General features: G+C 44.3%; 1 protein-coding gene and 1 long non-coding RNA gene across 5 annotated transcripts in view; one reads left to right on the top strand and one right to left on the bottom strand.

The window, feature by feature from the left end:
- scyl1 (SCY1-like, kinase-like 1) overlaps positions 1 to 2,363 on the top strand; it is a 33,492-nt gene extending 31,129 nt beyond the window's left edge. For all 4 annotated transcript variants that reach the window (XM_078532902.1, XM_078532901.1, XM_078532900.1 and 1 more), the window contains one exon: positions 1,691 to 2,363. In XM_078532902.1, the coding sequence (XP_078389028.1) occupies positions 1,691 to 1,815 (125 nt within the window). In that variant the 3' untranslated portion in view covers positions 1,816 to 2,363. The remainder of the gene's footprint in view (positions 1 to 1,690) is intronic.
- A 3,398-nt stretch (positions 2,364 to 5,761) lies between these two features.
- On the bottom strand, positions 5,762 to 18,261 carry LOC144670326 (uncharacterized). The gene is made up of 2 exons (XR_013573858.1): positions 7,214 to 18,261; positions 5,762 to 6,824 (listed from the first exon to the last, which is right to left on the bottom strand). It is a non-coding gene; the product is annotated as an uncharacterized LOC144670326 (long non-coding RNA).
- Between the last annotated feature and the right edge of the window lie 1,318 nt (positions 18,262 to 19,579).

Below are 19,579 nucleotides of genomic sequence, written 5' to 3'. Positions count from 1 at the left end.
CCCACCACCCCAATCCGAAAGAAGGTTCTCGCTTCTTTGTGAGATTCATCATAGGAGGTTGGGTTACAAAATAAAACCAGATCTAGAACTGAACTGGACCAGCCATTTAAATACTGTGGCTACAAGAGCAGGTCAGAGGCTGGGAATCCTGCGGAGAGTAACTCATCTCCTGACTCCCCAAAGCCTGTCCACCATCTACAAGGCACAAGTCACAAGTGTGATGGAATACTCCCCACTTGCCTGGATGAGTGCAGCTCCCACAACACTCAAGAAGCTCGACACCGTCCAGGACAAAGCAGCCCCACTTGATTGGCACCCCTTCCACAAACATTCACTCCCTCCACCACCGACGCACAGTAGCAGCAGCGTGTGTACCATCTACAAGATGCACTGCAGCAACTCACCAAGGCTCCTTCAACAGCACCTTCCAAACCCACAACTAGTACCATCTGGATGGACAAGGGCAGCAGACACATGGGGAACACCACCACCTGCAAGTTCCCCTCCAAGTCACTCACCATCCCGACTTGGAAATATATCGGCCGTTCCTTCACTGTCACTGGGTCAAAATCCTGGAACTCCCTCCCTAACAGCGCTGTGGGTGTACCTACACCACAGGGACTGCAGCGGTTCAAGAAGGTGGCTCACCCCCACCTTCTCAGGGGGCAATTAGGGATGGGCAATGAATGCTAGGCCCAGCCAGTGATGCCCACGTCCCGTGAATGAATTAAAAAAAAGTTGATCTGTCATGATCTGGACGCATTTTCCTTCTCTGGTCCCTGCTTCCAGCTATATACTGTTCCACCTTAAATCCAGCAACAAAGCACGGTATTGACATGGAGAAAGCTGGCTTAATGCCTGAATGCAGGCTTCGAGGCTGACCCATCTTGCTGCCTTGCGAGCGGCCTGGCCTCCCAGTCCCAGAGTAGTGAGGCGCAGGGAGGGTGAAGTGCTGGACATCAAGTTACTGGCTGCCTCCCTGGCACCAGGGTTTCGTCGCCTGCTGCCTTGAGATTAGCGACGGTGCGTGAAACCGCTCAAAGCACGGGACCCTTTTCACTGGGAGACAAGTAACACACTGCTGGGAGTTACTGAGGTACCAGTGCCTTTGTCTTGGTGCGGGTCAGTTATAGTGGAATAAAGGGGTTAGGTCAGTTTGGAAGATTACCCTAAATTTGAGGCCAATCTCAGTTGGACTGTGCAGGTCATTAGGCGCAATCTGACCTGAGAGTTATCTCGCTGTGACTTATTGATGGCACTCAGGGTTACCATTAAAGCTGATCAGAGGGAGGGAGCTGCGTTCAATGAAGCTTGACTCAATTGATTCTTGCCCTGTGAGGTGAGATTAAGCAGACTTGGTCTATATTTTCTGCACTTTAGAAGAACGAGAGGTGATCTCAATGAAGTCTAAAGGGCTCCAGGTCCAATCTTGGTCAGGGCAGCATCTGTGATGCTGCAGTGTTTCTGCACCCCTTGGCTCGGGACAGGGAAGGATCAGTCACCCTTGGTTGTGTTGTGGAGATAAGGATGGGATCAGGATTTAGAATAGTCATTCGGCGAGGTGATGGCTTGTGTCAGCCAGTTGAAACCGGTGACTTCGGAGGACAGGGGGAGTTGGGCCCAGTTTGTCGGGAATGTTTGGCTGCAGCCCGTGGTTTACCAAACTTTTGATTTCCCGCTTTTCTCCCAGGATTAAGTAAATCAGAAATCGCCAGAAAAAAGCGGGAGGAGCGCAAGAGAGAAATAGAAGCAAAGCGAGCTGAGAGGAAAGCGGCCAAAGGACCACTGAAGCTCGGTGTCCGAAAATTTGACTGAATAAAGCGGCGAATTCCAGACTGGTCATTCTACAACAGTGCAGCTACGTGCATTCCGTCATTCCCTTGAATAGGCCAGATCCCCCTCATCTGGACGTTGCAAGGAGCCTGGTGCACTTCTGTCGAACTCAAAACTTCTTTTCTCTTCAACAGTCTTCTTGAGCTGATCTGTTTTCTTCTGGAGCCCCTACTCGCAACTGAATCCTGTGCTATGCCATACGTTAAGGGATGATGAGGAAGGAAAAATTGCACCCGACAGGACACGAAAGTACTGTGACAAGTGCGTTCTGCGTATATCACTGCAGTTGCTGGTTTCATGATATATAGCTGGCTCTTCAGAAACCTGGGACCTTAAAATGACAAGATCGTGCCCTGATGTTAGAATGTTCATTGTGAGATTATAGTGCAATTACATGGCTGTGTATTAAGAGAAATCTTTTATTTGGCTAACCGAGGGTGGTGAGACGTTTCACTTTTATGTATTTTACTGTTGGAAGCTGGATATGTGATTGCAGGAAAATACATTCATGTACATACTGTGTCATATTACGTTGACATTATCAACCGTGTATAATTTTCTGGGGGGGGGGGGTGGGTACAGGTTGCTAACTCCGCTTTCTCCCCCTCAACACTGAAGCAGCCAGAATAGGCCTGCCTCTCTACCACACCCACACACACAAACCGAGAACCGCAATTGAGGAAGAACATGTTGTGATATCAGCGGTCATTTGGATAAAATGCCAACTTAGCTAGGAGCGGCTTGTTTTTTTTTTAAATTAAAGGTACCTTCAGACAAAACGCTTATGCCGCATTGTTCCTGGTGTCCTGGATAGGATTGTCTTTATGCAGTCAGTCGCATGTTTAGAGAGATGTACGTGATCCGACCTTGTGATATTTTGAAAGCACAAACCATTCTGATGTGAAAGTGGGAGTTGTCCCTTCTGACTAAAACAATGGATGTTCTCAAAATAATAGTTTAGATCATAGATTTATTAAGCATTCAGTATATTACACACAATGCCAGCCTAAGGGTTAGGGATTTCAGTTGATGCAGATTACAGAAAGTGGGGTAACAAAATGCTGCAAAAATTCAGGTCAGCACCTGGGGAGAGAAACGGGAATTAACATTTCATATCAATAGGCTACTTTCCAGGATTTGGGCACAGTCGAGGTATATATTACATCAAAAGGGAAAGGTAGGGCAAACAAAAGACATAGGAATTATGAAAAAGAGTGCAGATGTCCGGTAGAAACTGCGATTGGAAACCATGCTGACTGCAGAAGGTTCAGAGGGGAGGTGAAACAAAGAGGGAGTATGAAAGAGACTGGCAGCTCACAATGAGGGACCAGAAAGGGAATTCACACGTGGAATTGGCCGAGTGACCTTGATTAACAATCAATGCTGTTAATGGCTGAGGTTTTAATTGTATACTTTGCATCTGTCTTTACCAAGGAAGACAAGGTGATGCTACCCAAGCCATGATATAAGGGTTTATATTGAAATGGTGGTGATATTGGATAGGTTAACTGTACCTAAAAGTTGATAAGGTATCAGGACCAAATGACATGCATGCAAGGAAATGGCGAGTGGAAATTGCAGAGGTGGTGCCAGCAGACTGGAGAACTGCAAATGTTCTGACCATAAGGATAAGCCCAACGACTACTGGCCAAAGTTAAGTCACATAGACAAATGAGACTTAATTAAGGAAAACCAGCATGGATTTCTTATGGGAAAACGTTGGTAACAGAGGGCAATGTTGTTACATGGACCTCTAAAAGGTGTTTGAGAGCTCTGCACAAGAGTTGAGCAAAGTTATAGCTCATGGAATAAAATGGACAGTAGCAACATGGAGACAGAATTAGCCAGGTAACAGTAATGAATTTTTTTGGGCTGAGACCCTTGCTTTTCCCAATATATGTTCATGACCTTGGTGTACAGGGTGCAATTTCAAGTTTTGTAGATAGAAAACTCAAGCGTTGTGAACTGAGGAACTAAGTCTTAATTTACAACCTGAAAAAGGCAGGTGGAAGTTCAAGGCAGAGCAATGTGAAGTGATTCACTTTGGTAGAAAAAAACATGACAGTAGTAAAGTGGGGGTGTAACTCTAAAGGGGTGCAGGAATAGGGGGCCTGGGTGGGTGTATATGTGTACAATTCATTGGAGGTGGCAGGATAGGATGAGACCAGTTAAAGCATACAGTATCCTGGGCTCCATTAATAGGGGCATAGAGTACAAGAGCAAGGTCATGCTGAACTTGATTAAGACACTAGATGGACCTCAGCTAGAGTATTGCATCCCGTTCTAGGCACCGCACTTTAGGAAGGAGTGCAGAGAAGCTTCGAGAATGGTTCCAAGGATGAGGAACTTCAGCTCTTGACCCTTGAGTCTAGAAATCTATTTCCTTAAATACACCTCCACAGGTTCACTACCTTGAGGGAACAATTTTCTCATTTCAGTCCTAAATGGATATCCTGAGACTGTGATCCCTTCTTCTACACCACACACCCACCAAGGGAGAGGAAATACCGTCAGCATATTATACATTTCAATGAGATCCCAACTCAATTCTTCTAAACTCCAGTGAATACAGGCCTAGTCGACGCAATCTCTCCTCATATGACAATTGTGCCTTCCCAGGAATCAGTCTGGTGAACCTTCACTGCACTCCTTCTATGGCAAGTATATCCTATCTTAGGTAAGGAGACCAAAACTGCACACAATACTCCAGGTATGGTCTCACCAAGGTCCTGTATAGCAAGACATCCTTGCTCTTGTATTCAAACCCTCTCACAATGAAGGCCAACATATCATTTGCCTTCCTGCTTGCTGTGGCTGCATGCTAGTTTTCACTGACTGGTGTACAAGGACACTGAAGCAGTCCATGTCCAAATGCAGCAGGACCAGGACAATATCCAGGTTTGGGCTGACAAGTGGCAACGAACATCCATGTCACACAAGTGCCAGACAATGACCATCTCCAACAAGAGAGAATCCAACCATCTCCCCATGACATTCGATGGAATTACAATCGCTGAATTCCCCCACTCTCAGCATCCTGGGTGGGTTACCATTGACCAGAAACTGGACTATCCATATAAATACTGTGACTACAAGAGGTCAGAGGCTGGGAATTCTGTGGCGAGTAACTCACCTCCTGACTCCCCAAAGCCTGTCAACCATCTACAAGGCACAAGGTCAGGAGTGTGATGGGATACTCTGACTTGCCTGGATGAGTGCAGCTCCAACACAAGCTAGACACCATCCAGGTCAAAGCAGCCCGCTTGATTAGCACCGCTTCCACAAACATTCACTCCCTCCACCAGTGACAGCAGTGTGTATCATCTGCAGCAGCTCACCAAGGCTCCTTCAACAGCACCTTCCAAATCTGCAACCTCTACCACCTAGGAAAAGGGCAGCAGATGCATGGGAACACCACCACCTGGAAGCTCCCCTCCAAGCCACTCACTATCCCGACTTGGAAATATATCACTGTTCCTTCGATGTCACTGGGTCAAAATCCTGGAACTCCCTAACAGCACTGTGGGTGTACCTACACCAGAGAGTGCAGCTATTGAAGGTAGCAGCTCACCACCTTCTCAAAAGCAATTGGGGATAGGCAATAAATGCTGGCAAAATGCCCACATACTGTAAATGAATAAACAAACATTTCCCACCCTCCAATCTGCCAGGACTGTTCCAAGAATCAATAGAACATGGGAAGATGACAACCAACACATCCACAATTTCCACGGCCACCTCCTTTTGTACCCTGGGATGTACATTATCAGGCCCTGGGGATTTATCAGCCTTCTGTCACAGCTCACTGGTGCACAAGTATCACGCCCCACTGTTCCCCAATCCACAACAAATGTGAAAAGCCAAACCACCAGATTGCCCCAATTTTACCCGTTTAATTTAGGTCAACAGAACACACACACACACCAGGTTTGTAAAAGTCATATAAATAACTTTATTGAACAAAGTGTATTAACTCGTGCCAAAAGAAATATGAACTGCTAACTTCCAACTCAATAACAAAGCTCTATCCCTTCTTAAACCCTTATTACACAAACACAAAACATGGGTTTTAAGGCTGAAACAGAAGTTCAATAACAAGGTTAGATGTGTTGGTTTTGATTGATGTCTTCCAGATCCCTTGCAGTTTGTTGTTGATGAGACAAGGAGGTTCCCAGCACTTTCAGCCTGTGGTTCACCAGGAAAATACCAGGAACTTGGTCTTGTGACCTCTCCATGCCATATCTTTGGCCCCTCAGATTTTCCTGTAATTATGGGCGAAACTATAACCTTCACTCCTGCCAAATCATTCCCCAGGAGTGAACCAACTCCATCCATGGGTAATCTCTTAACCACTCCTACAACCACCAATCCAGATAATTTAAATTTAACCTAGCACCAGGTTTGTAAACTTAATTGTTTATTGAACAAATTGTCTTTAAATAGTGGCAAAAGGAATATGAACTTCTAACGCAATAACTTAACTCTACCCCTTTAAACCCCTGTACATAAAACGCAGACACAAAACATGGATTTTAAGGGTGAGATAAAACAGTTCAATAGCACCAATCTGTACCAGATTAGACAGGCTGATTTTGATTGATATCTTCCAAATTCCTTGTAGCGTTGTTATGAGACAAGGTGTCCCAACACTTCGTCTGTGATTCACTGGTTGAAAAACTTGCTTTTCATGTCTTTACTGGCGATTTTTCCTCTTGACAGGGGTTTTCAGAGAAAGCAGGTTAGAGATGTGAGGGATAGCCAGCTATTATGGTAGAATTGCTGGAATCTTAAACACAGGAGGGGGGTGGTTTCAGGTCTTCCCTCTTTGCAGGCTAGGAGCTGTTCTGCCTGCACTGTTACCACCCAAAACCCTGGTCAGCTGGTCAAGAGACAATTAAAATGCTGTCATCAGGCAGTCCTCCTTAGTCCAGAACCCTTTTGCAGCACCATCCTGTTCTCCTATAGCACCCTATTGTTCCAGGATAGCAACACTGTATTCCTCACCCTGCTCCAGTGAACATGTCTTTCAAATGTAGACATGGTAGTTTTAAGCCACATTCCAAGAAAAATAAAAAAATAGGTTCTTTAAACTTCAGTCCCAATAATTTCAGAATTTTTTTTAAACTTTAATTTCCTTCAATTCTTCATGAAACCCTTGATTCCCTAGTATTTATGGGAAGTTATTTGTCTTCCTAAAAGTAGAACTAAAGTAGTTAATTGCTCTGCCATTTCCTTGTTCCCCCATTATAAATTCTCCTGTTTTTGGACTAAGGGCCCTACATTTGTCTTCACTAACTTTTTTTTAAACATTAGTTTTGGAAGCTTTTACAGTCCACTTTTATGTTCCTTACAAGTGTACTCTCATACTCTACTTTTCCACTCTTAATCAATCTCTTGGTCCTCCTTTGCTGAATTCTAAATTGCTCCCAATCCTCAAGCTCGCTACCTTTTCTAGCAACTTCATATTAGGACCCTAGTTCCAATTGGACTACTTCACTTTGCATCCTAATGTAGAATTCTGTCATGTTATGGTCATTACTCCCTAAAGGACCCCACATAAGATTATTAATGAACACCTCCTCATTGCACACCACCAAATTCTGGATAGCCTGTTCCCTAGTTGTTCCAACGTACTGGTTTAAAAAACCACCTCACACACCAGGAATTCATCCACCATAGTATTGCTAATTTGGTTTGAAGTCACCCATGATTACTGTAGTACCCTTGTTACATGCATCTCAATTTCCTGTAATGCCATCCCCTTACCAGTACTGTTTGGAGGCCTATGGACAACTCCCATTGTTTTCAACCTTGTTGCTTCTTAGCTTCATCCAGACTGATTCTACGCCAAGATTTTGAACCAATACCCTTTCTCACTATTGCACTGATCTTATCCTTAACTAAATCCACTCCACCTCTTCTTTTGCCTGTCCTTCCCAAGTATCAAATATTCAGTTCCCAGCCTTGGTCAATCTGCAGCCATGTCTCCATAATCACAATCATATTGCACTCGTTCACATCTATTTGTGCTGTTAATTCATTGTACTATGGTTCCATTTGCTGCTAGCCCTCATTTCCTCCACCTACCACTTTTGCTTTCTATTTGTCTTTTTTGCTTCCCTTTATGTCTCCCAGCTCAGGTTCCCATCCCCCTGCCACTAGTTGACGCCCTCCCCCACAGCACTAGCAAATATCCCTGTGAGGATATTGGTCCAATCAGTCCCAATGCCTCAGGAATCTAAATCCCTCCCTCACCATCTCCAGCCATGCATTCATCTGGTCTGTTCTCCTATTCCTGATTGCTAGCACATGACACGGAGTAATTCTGAGATTACTACCTTTGAGGTCCTGTTTAATTTATTTCCTAGTTTCTTATATTCTGCTTTCAGAACCTCATCCCTTTTTTTACCCACGTTGTTGGTGCCAATATGTACCATGACCCTCTGGCTGTTCACTCTCCCTTCAGAATGCCGTGCAGCTGCTCAGTGACATCCTTAACCCAGGGAGGCAACATACCATTCTGGTGTCACGTCTGCCGCCGCAGAAACATGTTCCCCTTACAATTCCTCCCATCACTATTGCTCTCCCAGCCGTACAGCTGAGCCACTCGGTGCCATGGACTTGGTTTCTCACCGCAGTGTGGCAAGAACCATCTCCCCAGCAGTATCCAAAACAGAAAATCTGTTAGAGAGAGGGAGATAGAAGACCCAGGGGGCTCCTGCACTACCTGCCTAATGTTTTTACTGTCTGGCAGTCACCCATCCCCTTTTCGTCTGTGCACCGTATCAACGGAATGAGCACCTCGCTGTACATGCTATGCACAAAGATCTCAGCCTTGTTGACGCTCCACAGCGACTCCATCTGCAGCTCAAACACAAACGCACTACTTGCACACGTGGTCACCCTGGGCACTGCAAGTATGCCTGACTTCCCACATTGCACAGGAGTAAGCTGCCCTGCCTTACCCTTAAATTACTCCCTTGACTTTTACCACTAGTTTAAACTGCAGCTTTCAGTTACATACTAACTACAAACAAAACTAAGACTCCTTACCATCCACCAGCATCCAATCCTAGGTAGAACTATCCAGAATCGTGAGGCAGATTTAAAGTAATTAAGAAAATTTGCAGACCTATGGAGGGGAAAAACTAGCGCTTGCAAAGAGTTGGCACAGGCACAATAGGCTCAATGTAAAAACACAGGAAACCACTTTGTATAAATGCCTGCAATGTAATATGTGCATTTACTAAATAATGGAAAAAAATTAGGACAACCCAATTTGACTTGTTCAAAAAGATGCAGGCATTGTTGATTCTTCACCTTTTATAATCACCTCAGCCAGCTCCGATACTAAACTTTTTTCTTTTGCTAAGTGTCAGCAATGTGGTTAACTCAAGTGCTCTCCATGTCCTAACAAGCCACTCAGTTGAATCAGTCAATAAGGCCCAAAAAGCACTGTGGATGTACCTATACCTGACCAATAATTATTCCCTTACCATCACTGAACACAGATGATCTGATTATTGTCACTCTGCAGAGCTAATAGGGTACTTGGAAATGTAGTCACGGTTACAAGATGATTGAGGTGTCCAGTGGTCATACTGGACTCAAAAAAACTATTCCTCTGCACAGATGCTGCCAGACCTGATTTTTTCTGTCATTTCTCTTTCAAATTTATCTTGAGACCCTTAGGAAGATAGATCCCAGTGAGGACCCCCAATATGCTGGTGCCCATATTTACCCCTCAGTCAACATCACTTGGGAGTCCTACATTATGACAACTTCCAAATAATACTTAATTGGCTGCACATCTAAAGCAGGTTCCAGAACTGTCATGATGTATTCCACTGCATGGGCAAAAATGACTGAATGATTTGAGAAGGACCTGGTTGCAAAAAAGCAAATACTGCAGGGATTTGAACCCCATCCTGGAAACCAGGAGTGCCAACCACCAGCATCTTTTGCTTTTTTGGGGTCAAACTTTTAAGGCAAAAGCAAAACCTGAGAAAACAACATTTGTTCTCCCAGTAAAAGAAAACCCAGCTGCTGCCTAAATGAACTCCAAACTCTGTATCCAGGATCACCCAAGTCAGATGATAGAATTCCGTCCCAGTGCACTGTATTCAAACAATAAATTCTGCCTTGAAGAACCTGAAAAATCTCAAACAATAGTTCCAATCCCAAAATCTGGGCCTTTAAGCCAACATCAATCACTGAACATGTCGATGATGGAACTACACATCCCTCTATGTAATCCATTTATTGTATTCAATTTCGAAGTGTTTTTTTTTGATCTTTGCAATGCCCTAAATTGAACAGAAACAAACAAAAAACCACACCAAAACACACTGAACACAAACAGACCTCAAAGTGAATTCCTTACAGTTTACAATAAGCAGGCAATTAGTGAGCCTCTAAACATACAAAATGCTGTCACCCTCAAGTTTTATTTAAATACTAGATTGCTACCTCATTCATACACAATATGCTTACACAATGATGGCTTACAGATATGCAGCTGTAGAAAGGGGCTTGAATTCTGAGAATTATGTTGCTGGACTCGAGCATCAGGATTCAGATCTGAAAAAACTAAACACAAACCATTTGCCCACCCCAGAAAACCCCAATGAATTTTTCTTAATTGTATGTTTCAGCACCTGTCGATGACTGTCATTTCCACTTCAGCAGTAAGGACTGGAGACCTGAAAAACTAAGAACAATAATGTTCCCCACCCTAAATCCTACTGAAATTATTGAAATGGAATGAGATGGAGCACTTATGTACAGACATGTTCCATGTGTCTAAGCAACAGACTTAAAACTTAATATTGCTCCCTATCCTAAATCCCCTTGAAATGGCTGGAATGAGAATGAGCAGCTGTGTATGCATGTTCCATTTGTCTTGAACAGCAAGGGACTGGAGACCTGAAAAACTAAAGAAAAATATTGTTGCCGCCCCAAACCCTTTAGAATTAGGTCATGAGAATCAGCACCTGCGTTTGGCTAGGTTCCATGCGTCTAAGCAGCAAACTTGAGACCTGAAAAACTAAGAACAATGTTGTTCCCCACCCTAAACCCTTCTGAAATGGTTTTAAATAGAAAATGAGATTCTGCACCTGTCCAGTAGGTCCAATGTACAGGTATGTTCCACGTGTCTAAGCAGTGTAAACTTGAGACCTGAAAAACTAAGAATAAATACAATGTTGTCCCCCACCCTAAACCCTTTTGAAAATGTTACCATGAAATTTAGCACCTGATAGGGAATACGATCCATCTGTCTCAAGGAGCAAGGACTGGAGATCTGAAAAACTAAGAACAATGTTGTTCCCCACCCTAAACCCTTCTGAAATGGTTTTAAATAGAAAATGAGATTCTGCACCTGTCCAGTAGGTCCAAAGTACAGCTATGTTCCACATGTCTAAGCAGTGTAAACTTGAGACCTGAAAAACTAAGAATAAATACAATGTTGTCCCCCACCCTAAACCCTTTTGAAAATGTTACCATGAAATTTAGCACCTGATAGGGAATACGATCCATCTGTCTCAAGGAGCAAGGACTGGAGATCTGAAAAACTAAGAACAATGTTGTTCCCCACCCTAAACCCTTCTGAATTGGTTTTAAATAGAAAATGAGATTCTGCACCTGTCCAGTAGGTCCAAAGTACAGCTATGTTCCACATGTCTAAGCAGTGTAAACTTGAGACCTGAAAAACTAAGAATAAATACAATGTTGTCCCCCACCCTAAACCCTTTTGAAAATGTTACCATGAAATTTAGCACCTGATAGGGAATACGATCCATCTGTCTCAAGGAGCAAGGACTGGAGATCTGAAAAACTAAAAACAACATTGTTCCCCACCCTAAACCCTTCTGAATTGGTTTTAAATAGAAAATGAGATTCTGCACCTGTCCAGTAGGTCCAAAGTACAGCTATGTTCCACATGTCTAAGCAGTGTAAACTTGAGACCTGAAAAACTAAGAATAAATACAACGTTGTCCCCCACCCTAAACCCTTTTGAAAATATTATGAAATTTAGCACCTGTGTTTGGGAATATGGTCCATCTGTCTCAAGGAGCAAGGACTGGAGATCTGAAAAACTAAGAACAATACAATGTTGTTCCCCACCCTAAACCCTTTTGAAATGAGTCTTACATTATGAAATGATTCTGCACCTGCCCAGTAAATCCAGTGTATGGTTATGTTCCGCTTGTCCAAGTACAAACACAAGGCCTGAAAAAACTAAAAGCAATATTTCCCACCCTAAACCCTCTGAAATAATGAAATTCAGCATTTGTGTAAGATTATACTCCCTTGTCTAAGCAGCACGAACTTGAATCTTAAATATTGCCTACCCTTGAAATGGTTTAAAATGGGAATGAGATTCAGCACCTTCTGGAAGGCTGTCCAACGCAGTATATCCACACGGAGCAAAGGTTGGATACCTGAAAAACTAAGGCTGCTCCCCATCCTAAACCTCAATGCAACGTTTCAAGAATGCATCAAGTGTCCAGTTCCACTTGAGTCGCAACAGCTTATCTGGAAAAAAAAACTAAGAATGCCATTTCACAGCCCTAACCCCATACCATTATACCAATGAGGTCCCCAATTTAGTCCCTAATATGCATTGAATTAAATAGTTAAATATGCATTAATTACTTAGGGATATTAATATTTCATGGGTTTTGGAAAATGTAATCTCAATTTAAAGTTAAACAGGTTAGATATTTTAAAACTGTTGACAAAGATTCAGTTTGCTTACCGGACTGATTGTGTCATTACTTTGGTAGCTCACTCAAACATTCAAGTAATGTGGCTTCTCCCAAATTTTCATTATCAGTTGACGGACTACCATCTCTATAGCACAGCTGTATTACACACTGCTTGCAAATATGACCTACTGCAGTTAGTGAGGGTACCTGGATCAGATGTATGTGCTAGAATTCCAAGCAGTTTTTAATTTGTTTCTTTATGTATCTGGAAAAGAAAATCTCAAAAGGAAAGACATTCTTCCCCCCCAACCCCCAATTTGAAATGAATTTCATTTAGCAGCTGAATAGCAAACTAAAAATCTCAAATTTGCAACTTATCTATTAGATGGACTTCAGAGCCCACCCAATGTTCGGAGGGATTGGAGTTCCTAGGGCTTTAACAGGCTAGGAGAATCTGGAATAGAGGTTGAAGAATCCAAGATACAGTCACATGAACAGTTCCCAGCTCCCAAGTTCACCGTTCATCCTTTTACATCTTGAGGTTACCGGCTGTCTTGTGTAAAACACCTGCAAAAGTCTTAAGGAAAATATCTGACCCCTGCCCGCCCCAATATCATTTCAGGACTGAGTATTAAGTATCAATACAAAGTGATCATGGAAACTAATGCTTACTAAAATGCCTCACTTTTTGCCAAATTTAATTCTGGCAATTTACTTGATTAATACATGTTTTAATCATTACCAAATATTCATGCAAGGGTGGTTCTAGCTAGTCTCCCATGCATCTGTTAAAGCAGCTATCTAGCTAGCAAATTAAAATCCAAAATTCATGAGCAGGTACATGGGAACACCAAGAACTGACACATTCAATCCATCCTACAAAGGTGTGAAAATATATAATGAAAGGATTAGGGGGCTCACAGTACCCAGATATAGCCAATTAGAAGCCATTCCCATGCAATTGACTCCATTGTAAGTAGAATTGAAGTGGCTTTTCCCAGCTAAGTAGATTTAACAAGTTACAAATAGGTTAGTGACTACACAAATTGTAGTTGGACACTGTTTTCAACAGCACTTCACTTCTCAACTGAGTATCTGAAAAATGTTTCAAAAATACCAATTCCATAGCATCTTATGCAGTTACCTTGAGCACAGCAAAGAATAAACCCTCCCGTGTTTTGAACCACTTGTTTGTGTTTTATTAAAACAAATTGTGCTGTATTACTTGCCGATTTTGTAGACACCTTTAAAAGAGCGCACCTGGAAAATAAAAACTGGGACAAAGTTTCCTGTTCTATCCCCCAAATCCCCAATTCAAGAAATATGAACAAATTCCTGAACAGAATATTTATTGTTAAGTATAATTACAGATTATTACAAGTACATTAACCCTACCAAGCATTCCAACAAGTACTAGTAGCCTATATAAAGCAATATTAATTAATGCACTTGCATATCAGTCCTATGGACTCTGAACAGGGCTGGAATTCAAGCTTGTGAATGACACAAGACAGAATACCAACTCAGATTGGAATTCTCCCATGCAAATGTAGAATTTCCAGTGCTACAGCAATACCAACCCAGGCAGTATTCATGTACTGCTTTGGTAAGCTAATTTTGCCACGAGTGCTACACACTACCACAGCACAATTCCAAACACGCAACATTACTTGGTTGACTTATCTTCGGGACTGCAATAAGACTCCATCATTCCTAGGTACTTCTGGTCTTATGACACTGAAAGGATCGTTAAGACCCTGGGCTGCAGCAGAGTTCTGTGCTTGCCACTTATTACAGCTCAATCCTCACCATTCTTTTTGATGCCGTGTGGAAGATATATACTTCATTGAAGGGTTGCAGGTGTCTCTCCCTGGATGCCTGCAAAAAGTCTCAACAGCACTTGTACGACCCTAACAATTTGCTCAAATTGAACTAGATATTGCAAATTTTATTGCTCAAGTATAAGATGTGTTCTAATGCATGTATGCTTATTGCTTTAAATAAATCAATGTTGTCTCAGCACAAGCAATCTCTAGTCTACAGATCTGAGAAAGGGGGCTCAGGCATGCAAAGCTTTTGTTAAGCTCACTTGAGCATAAAGTAGAACAGTTACCTTAGCTAGACAGACTTAAACTGACGAGATGTGATTAAGGACATATCAGCAATTTTAGCCAGAAAGGAAAACTGGGCTCCTGCTAATGAAGGCTCCAACATTCACACTCCAATGGCTTTTACTGGACATTCAAGATTAACTGCCATCTCCATGGTCCTGAAGGGTTAACTTCTTGCAGCCAGTCTGTTAGTGGTCTATAGCATCTGTAAGAAAAGTCTAGGAAAAACTTGTTGTACCCCACCCAGCATACAATGGAATTATTTGTGTATTCATTTATTAAGTTACTTGAATGGGAATAGCTAATGGGAAAACTGAATGATTTATGACTTTCAGCATTTTACACAAATAGCGTTTACATTGTGAGTGACGTTTAGAAACATTGCTCACACTTAACTGAAGTCAGTCCTGGTGTCTTGATGAAAAGCAGGAAGTGTTCAAGGGGCTAGATGCTGCCTAAAATAGTTCCTGTAAGTAACCAAATTATGATAGAGGCGATGGCCCAAGCTGGAATGAATCTTCAGATGAGCAATTTCAATCTTGTGTTCCTGGTTAGTGACATTATGGTCTGTTTAGCCTGAAAAATAAAACTAGAAACCATTTTGCCAACCCTTGAAGCCACCCCACAAACCACTGATTCCATACTGTTTCTGAACTCCAGGCATAAAGCCCACGTTTCAGTTCATCCTCCAGGCATAAAGCCCGAGTTTCAACCCTGTCCCGCAGGAATAAAGCCCAAGTTTCAACCCCGTCCCTCAGGAATAAAGCCCGAGTTTCAACCCCGTCCCTCAGGCATAAAGCCCGAGTTTCAACCCCGTCCTCCAGGCATAAAGCCCGAGTTTCAACCCCGTCCTCCAGGCATAAAGCCCGAGTTTCAACCCCGTCCTCCAGGCATTAAGCCCGAGTTTCAACCCCGTCCTCCAGGCATAAAGCCCAAGTTTCAACCCCGTCCTCCAGGCATAAAGCCCGAGTTTCAACCCCGTCCTCCAGGCATAAAAGCCCAAGTTTCAACCCCGTCCTCCAGGCATAAAGCCCGAGTTTCAACCCCGTCCTCCAGGCATAAAGCCCGAGCTTCAACCCCGTCCTCCAGGCATAAAGCCCGAGCTTCAACCCTGTCCTCCAGGCATAAAGCCCATATGAAAGAAAATGTTGAAACTGAAACCCCACCTTAGTGAGAATACTCTCTGCATTGCAGGCATAAAACCCAGACAGTAATATCAGTGTACTGTATCATTCCCTTCAGATTAATTGGTAACTCAAGGCATAAAGCCCAGCTACACGTATTAACAGCATAAAGCTGTGTCAAAGTGCAACAATTTACATCATCCCTGATCTGAATAACGTGTAAATCCCCAGGCAGGGCAGTGAATGTAGGCTTAAAGCCCAAAATAATCTGATGTTAATTCTTCAAGTCTGAACTATAGTCAGTTATCATCTCACCCACAAGCTTAACAGAATTTAAAAAGTGAAGTAGTAGCAGGCTTGAAGGCAAGCTGAGTTCACTGTCATTATTAACCTCTGCAACTGAACGTAGATTTGACCCAAAGTCAAGATGCCAGTTGAATAAAAGAGTCCTGGTAAATTCATTAAGTTCAAGCAAGCACTTAGCTGTTATGAAGTGAGCTTTAGTTGGTGCCACGATCTCCTGAATAGACTTGCACGCAAGGACATTGAACCTCAACCTATTTGGATAAGATATAGAAAATACGAAGAGCAAAGCAACATTTTTCCGGTATGAAGCTGCACATCAGCACTCTAGAAAGTATGGTATAGCCATGTCATCTTGCTGCAGAAAGCTTGTATTACTGGAACTGCTTACACAATCAGATGCCTGAAAGATAAAAAACTAGACAACATTGCCCACCCAGGTAGACCCTTGCAGGTAAAATTACAGCCACAGCCAGCTCAAATTAACCAATGTTTCAAATTTGCAAGTTTAGTATTAAGTTACAGGCCTCAACATACAAACCAGCCTTGCTGTTCCTCTTCCTTTTTTTCTTATCTGACTTGTTCCAGAAGACTTCAACCCCCAAAAGCAGATTCTCTTCAACGATACTGCAACTGACTCATCAGACCCCTGCTCTGAACTTCTGCCATTGCACCTCAGGAACTCTTCATCTGTTCTGTACTGGCTACCTCATCCTGGTGCTGTTTTAGTGATTTCTTCCTATCCAAACCCCTTCCTTCTGTGGATCTTCAATCTTAACCTGCCTGTTAAGATAGCCGCGTTGTTTCATTTGTCAGTTCATTCTGGTCGACCTCACGCCAGTCCACTACAGGTCAGTCCTTCATAATTGCACTCGATACATTCAATCTTTAAACTGGACACCACACCTTCTGAACAACCACAGTTCCTCACAATCTCCGGTCACCATTTACATCTAATGATTTAAGTGGTCCAATGCCAGCAGCTTTTTTATTCTGCGTCTAATTATAACAATTAGCTTCGCAGATATAAAAATTTGAACACTTCAGGTCTGGTCACCCTTATGCAGACATGGTCACACATCTTCAGCCTTCCACAAATCATGGTAATAATTTAAAACCTTCACATCTTCAGGGTTTTAACAAGACACGTTAAGCAAACCCTCAACTTAACAATCAGACGTTAGAGAAACTTTTTTCTTTAAACTTCACATCAGCCCGTCTCATCTGACTTGGATCAACATGTGGGAGAAATTTATGTTCAGCTAAAACTCATTCCACTTTTCAATTCCTGACCAGCCAGTGTATTACAGCTCAAAGGGAAACTAACCCCCGGCTACTGCGACAAACTTTTGACCTCCTGAAGGCTTCCTGTTGAACTAAACCCAGAGCCATCCACCCATTAAACCTGGCCCTCAAGGAGCTGTCCCAACGCTTTTTAAAACACCAGCACTAGATGTTAAGAATCCCACAAAATACAGTAGCAGCCCCGCCCCCCCCCCCCCTCTTTTCTCATTTCCCAGCCACACAAAGTGGCAACGGAACAGAATGACCACCCTAACCCCGCCACTCTTGGCGGACCTCACAAAATGGCGGCCCTCCCCGACCTGCACAAAATGGCGGCCCAGCGGGAATCCTCCAGGGACCTTCACAAGATGGCGGACCAAAAGACGCCGGCGGAGGGACCCGCCCCTCCCTCCCTTCACAACATGGCGTACCAACCCCCCCCCCCCCCCCTTCTCACAAAATCACGGTCTAAACGGCTTTGGAGCCTCCGCGACCCGACCGAGACCAACGCCCAACCGCCGGCCCCTCGAACGCGAAGCGAACGCCCGTCTGCTCCAAAAGCCCCACCACCCATCCCGACTCTCTCTTTACCCACACCCACCCCCACACCAACTTCGCGATTCGCACCGCCGCCAAAATCGCCCTCCGCCACAAACCACCCCGTAAACCGACGCGTCTTCGTCTAACTTTCTACCCACACGGCCGTCGAGAACGCTTTTTCTAACTGCGCCCGACTGTTTGGTCCTAAACCTCCTAACTTCACCTCACCGTTCACCAACCAACCACCACCCGCCCCCCACCTTTTCAACTTTCCTCAGAGATTGATAAACAACAGCTTTGTCCGCCCTCTGCCTCTCCCCAGCCTCACTGCCACCCTCCCGCCGCTCCGCTCCGATGCTAACTGCGCAACAATGCCCGAGCGCCTGCTTTTATACCCTCGGCGACGCCGCCCCCACCACCCTCAGGGAGATCACTCCGCCCCAAAATAATCCCGCCAAACAACCCCACCCTTCGCCTGGAATTAGCCCGCCAATTCGCCCCAGACGAAGTTTGAGCTGCCTCCCTCGCGCTTACCGATGAATTACATCGAGGAATCCCCCCTGGAGAAAAGCTATTTTTTTTTTCCCCCTCTGCTGCGCCATGAGACGGGTGATAAGGTCGGCGGAGGGAGTGGTGGGGGGAGAAGCAGTGAGGCGTCAAAACGGCTGGGGCCGGCTCACTGCGGCTGCGCAGATTCAAATGTCGCAGTGGCTCACTGCGCCTGCGTGGGGCCGCCTATGACGCAATGGGGGGGATGATTGACAGGAGCAGAATCCCCAGACATGACTCAGCTTGCAAAAGCAGCAACAAGCAGACTCCATGGAGAATGGGCGGCTGGTCACGTACTTTTGCACCATAGTGCCATGACAATTAAATGCAAACATGATGATTCAGGCCCACGGGACCCGAGTGCATAGGTGATTCATTTAATGCTCTATCAAATGCCCCAGGGAGCAGGTAGCTTGTTGTCCTGGCTGCCTGCCAATCATGAAAATGCCTCATTTATAAACTGCCAAGTTATAAAATTTTCCATTGAAATGAAAGAAAGCACTGCGGATGCTGGAGGTCTGAAATAAAAACAGAAAGTGCTAGAAAAGGACAAGGGCAGCAGATGCATAGGAGGACCACCTCCCCTCCAGTTCCACCTCCCCTGCAAGTTCCCCTCCAGGACAAAGCAGCCCTGCTTTCATTGGCACCCCATCCACCACATTCACTCCCCCCACCACCGACGCACAGCAGCAGCAGAGTGTGTACCATCGACTGCAACTGCACTGCACTGCAGCAATTCGCCAAGGCTGCTTCGACAACACCTTCCAAACCCGTGACCTCTACCGCCCAGAAGGACAAGGGCAGCAGATACATGGGAACCTGCAAGTTCCCCTCCAAGCCACTGACTTGGAAACATATCGGCCATTCCTTCACTGTCGCTGGGTCAAAATCCTGGAACTCCCTCCCTAACAGCGCTGGGTGTACCTACACCACAGGGACTGCAGCGGCTCAAGAGGGCGACTCACCCCCACCTTCTCAAGGGGCAATTATGGGTGGGCAATAAATGCTGGTCCCAGCCAGCAACGTCCACATCCCTGTGAAAGAATTTTAAAAGCTCAGCAGCTCTGGCAGCAACAAAGTAAACATTTCAAGGCCAATATGGAGTCATAGTGGACTCGAAACATTG

The sequence above is a fragment of the Cetorhinus maximus genome, chromosome 31, assembly GCF_964194155.1.
Source record: "Cetorhinus maximus chromosome 31, sCetMax3.hap1.1, whole genome shotgun sequence".
In the NCBI taxonomy this organism is placed as follows: domain Eukaryota; kingdom Metazoa; phylum Chordata; class Chondrichthyes; order Lamniformes; family Cetorhinidae; genus Cetorhinus; species Cetorhinus maximus.
The sequence above is the reverse complement of the archived record's forward strand: the minus strand, read 5'-3'. Positions and strand labels throughout refer to the sequence as shown.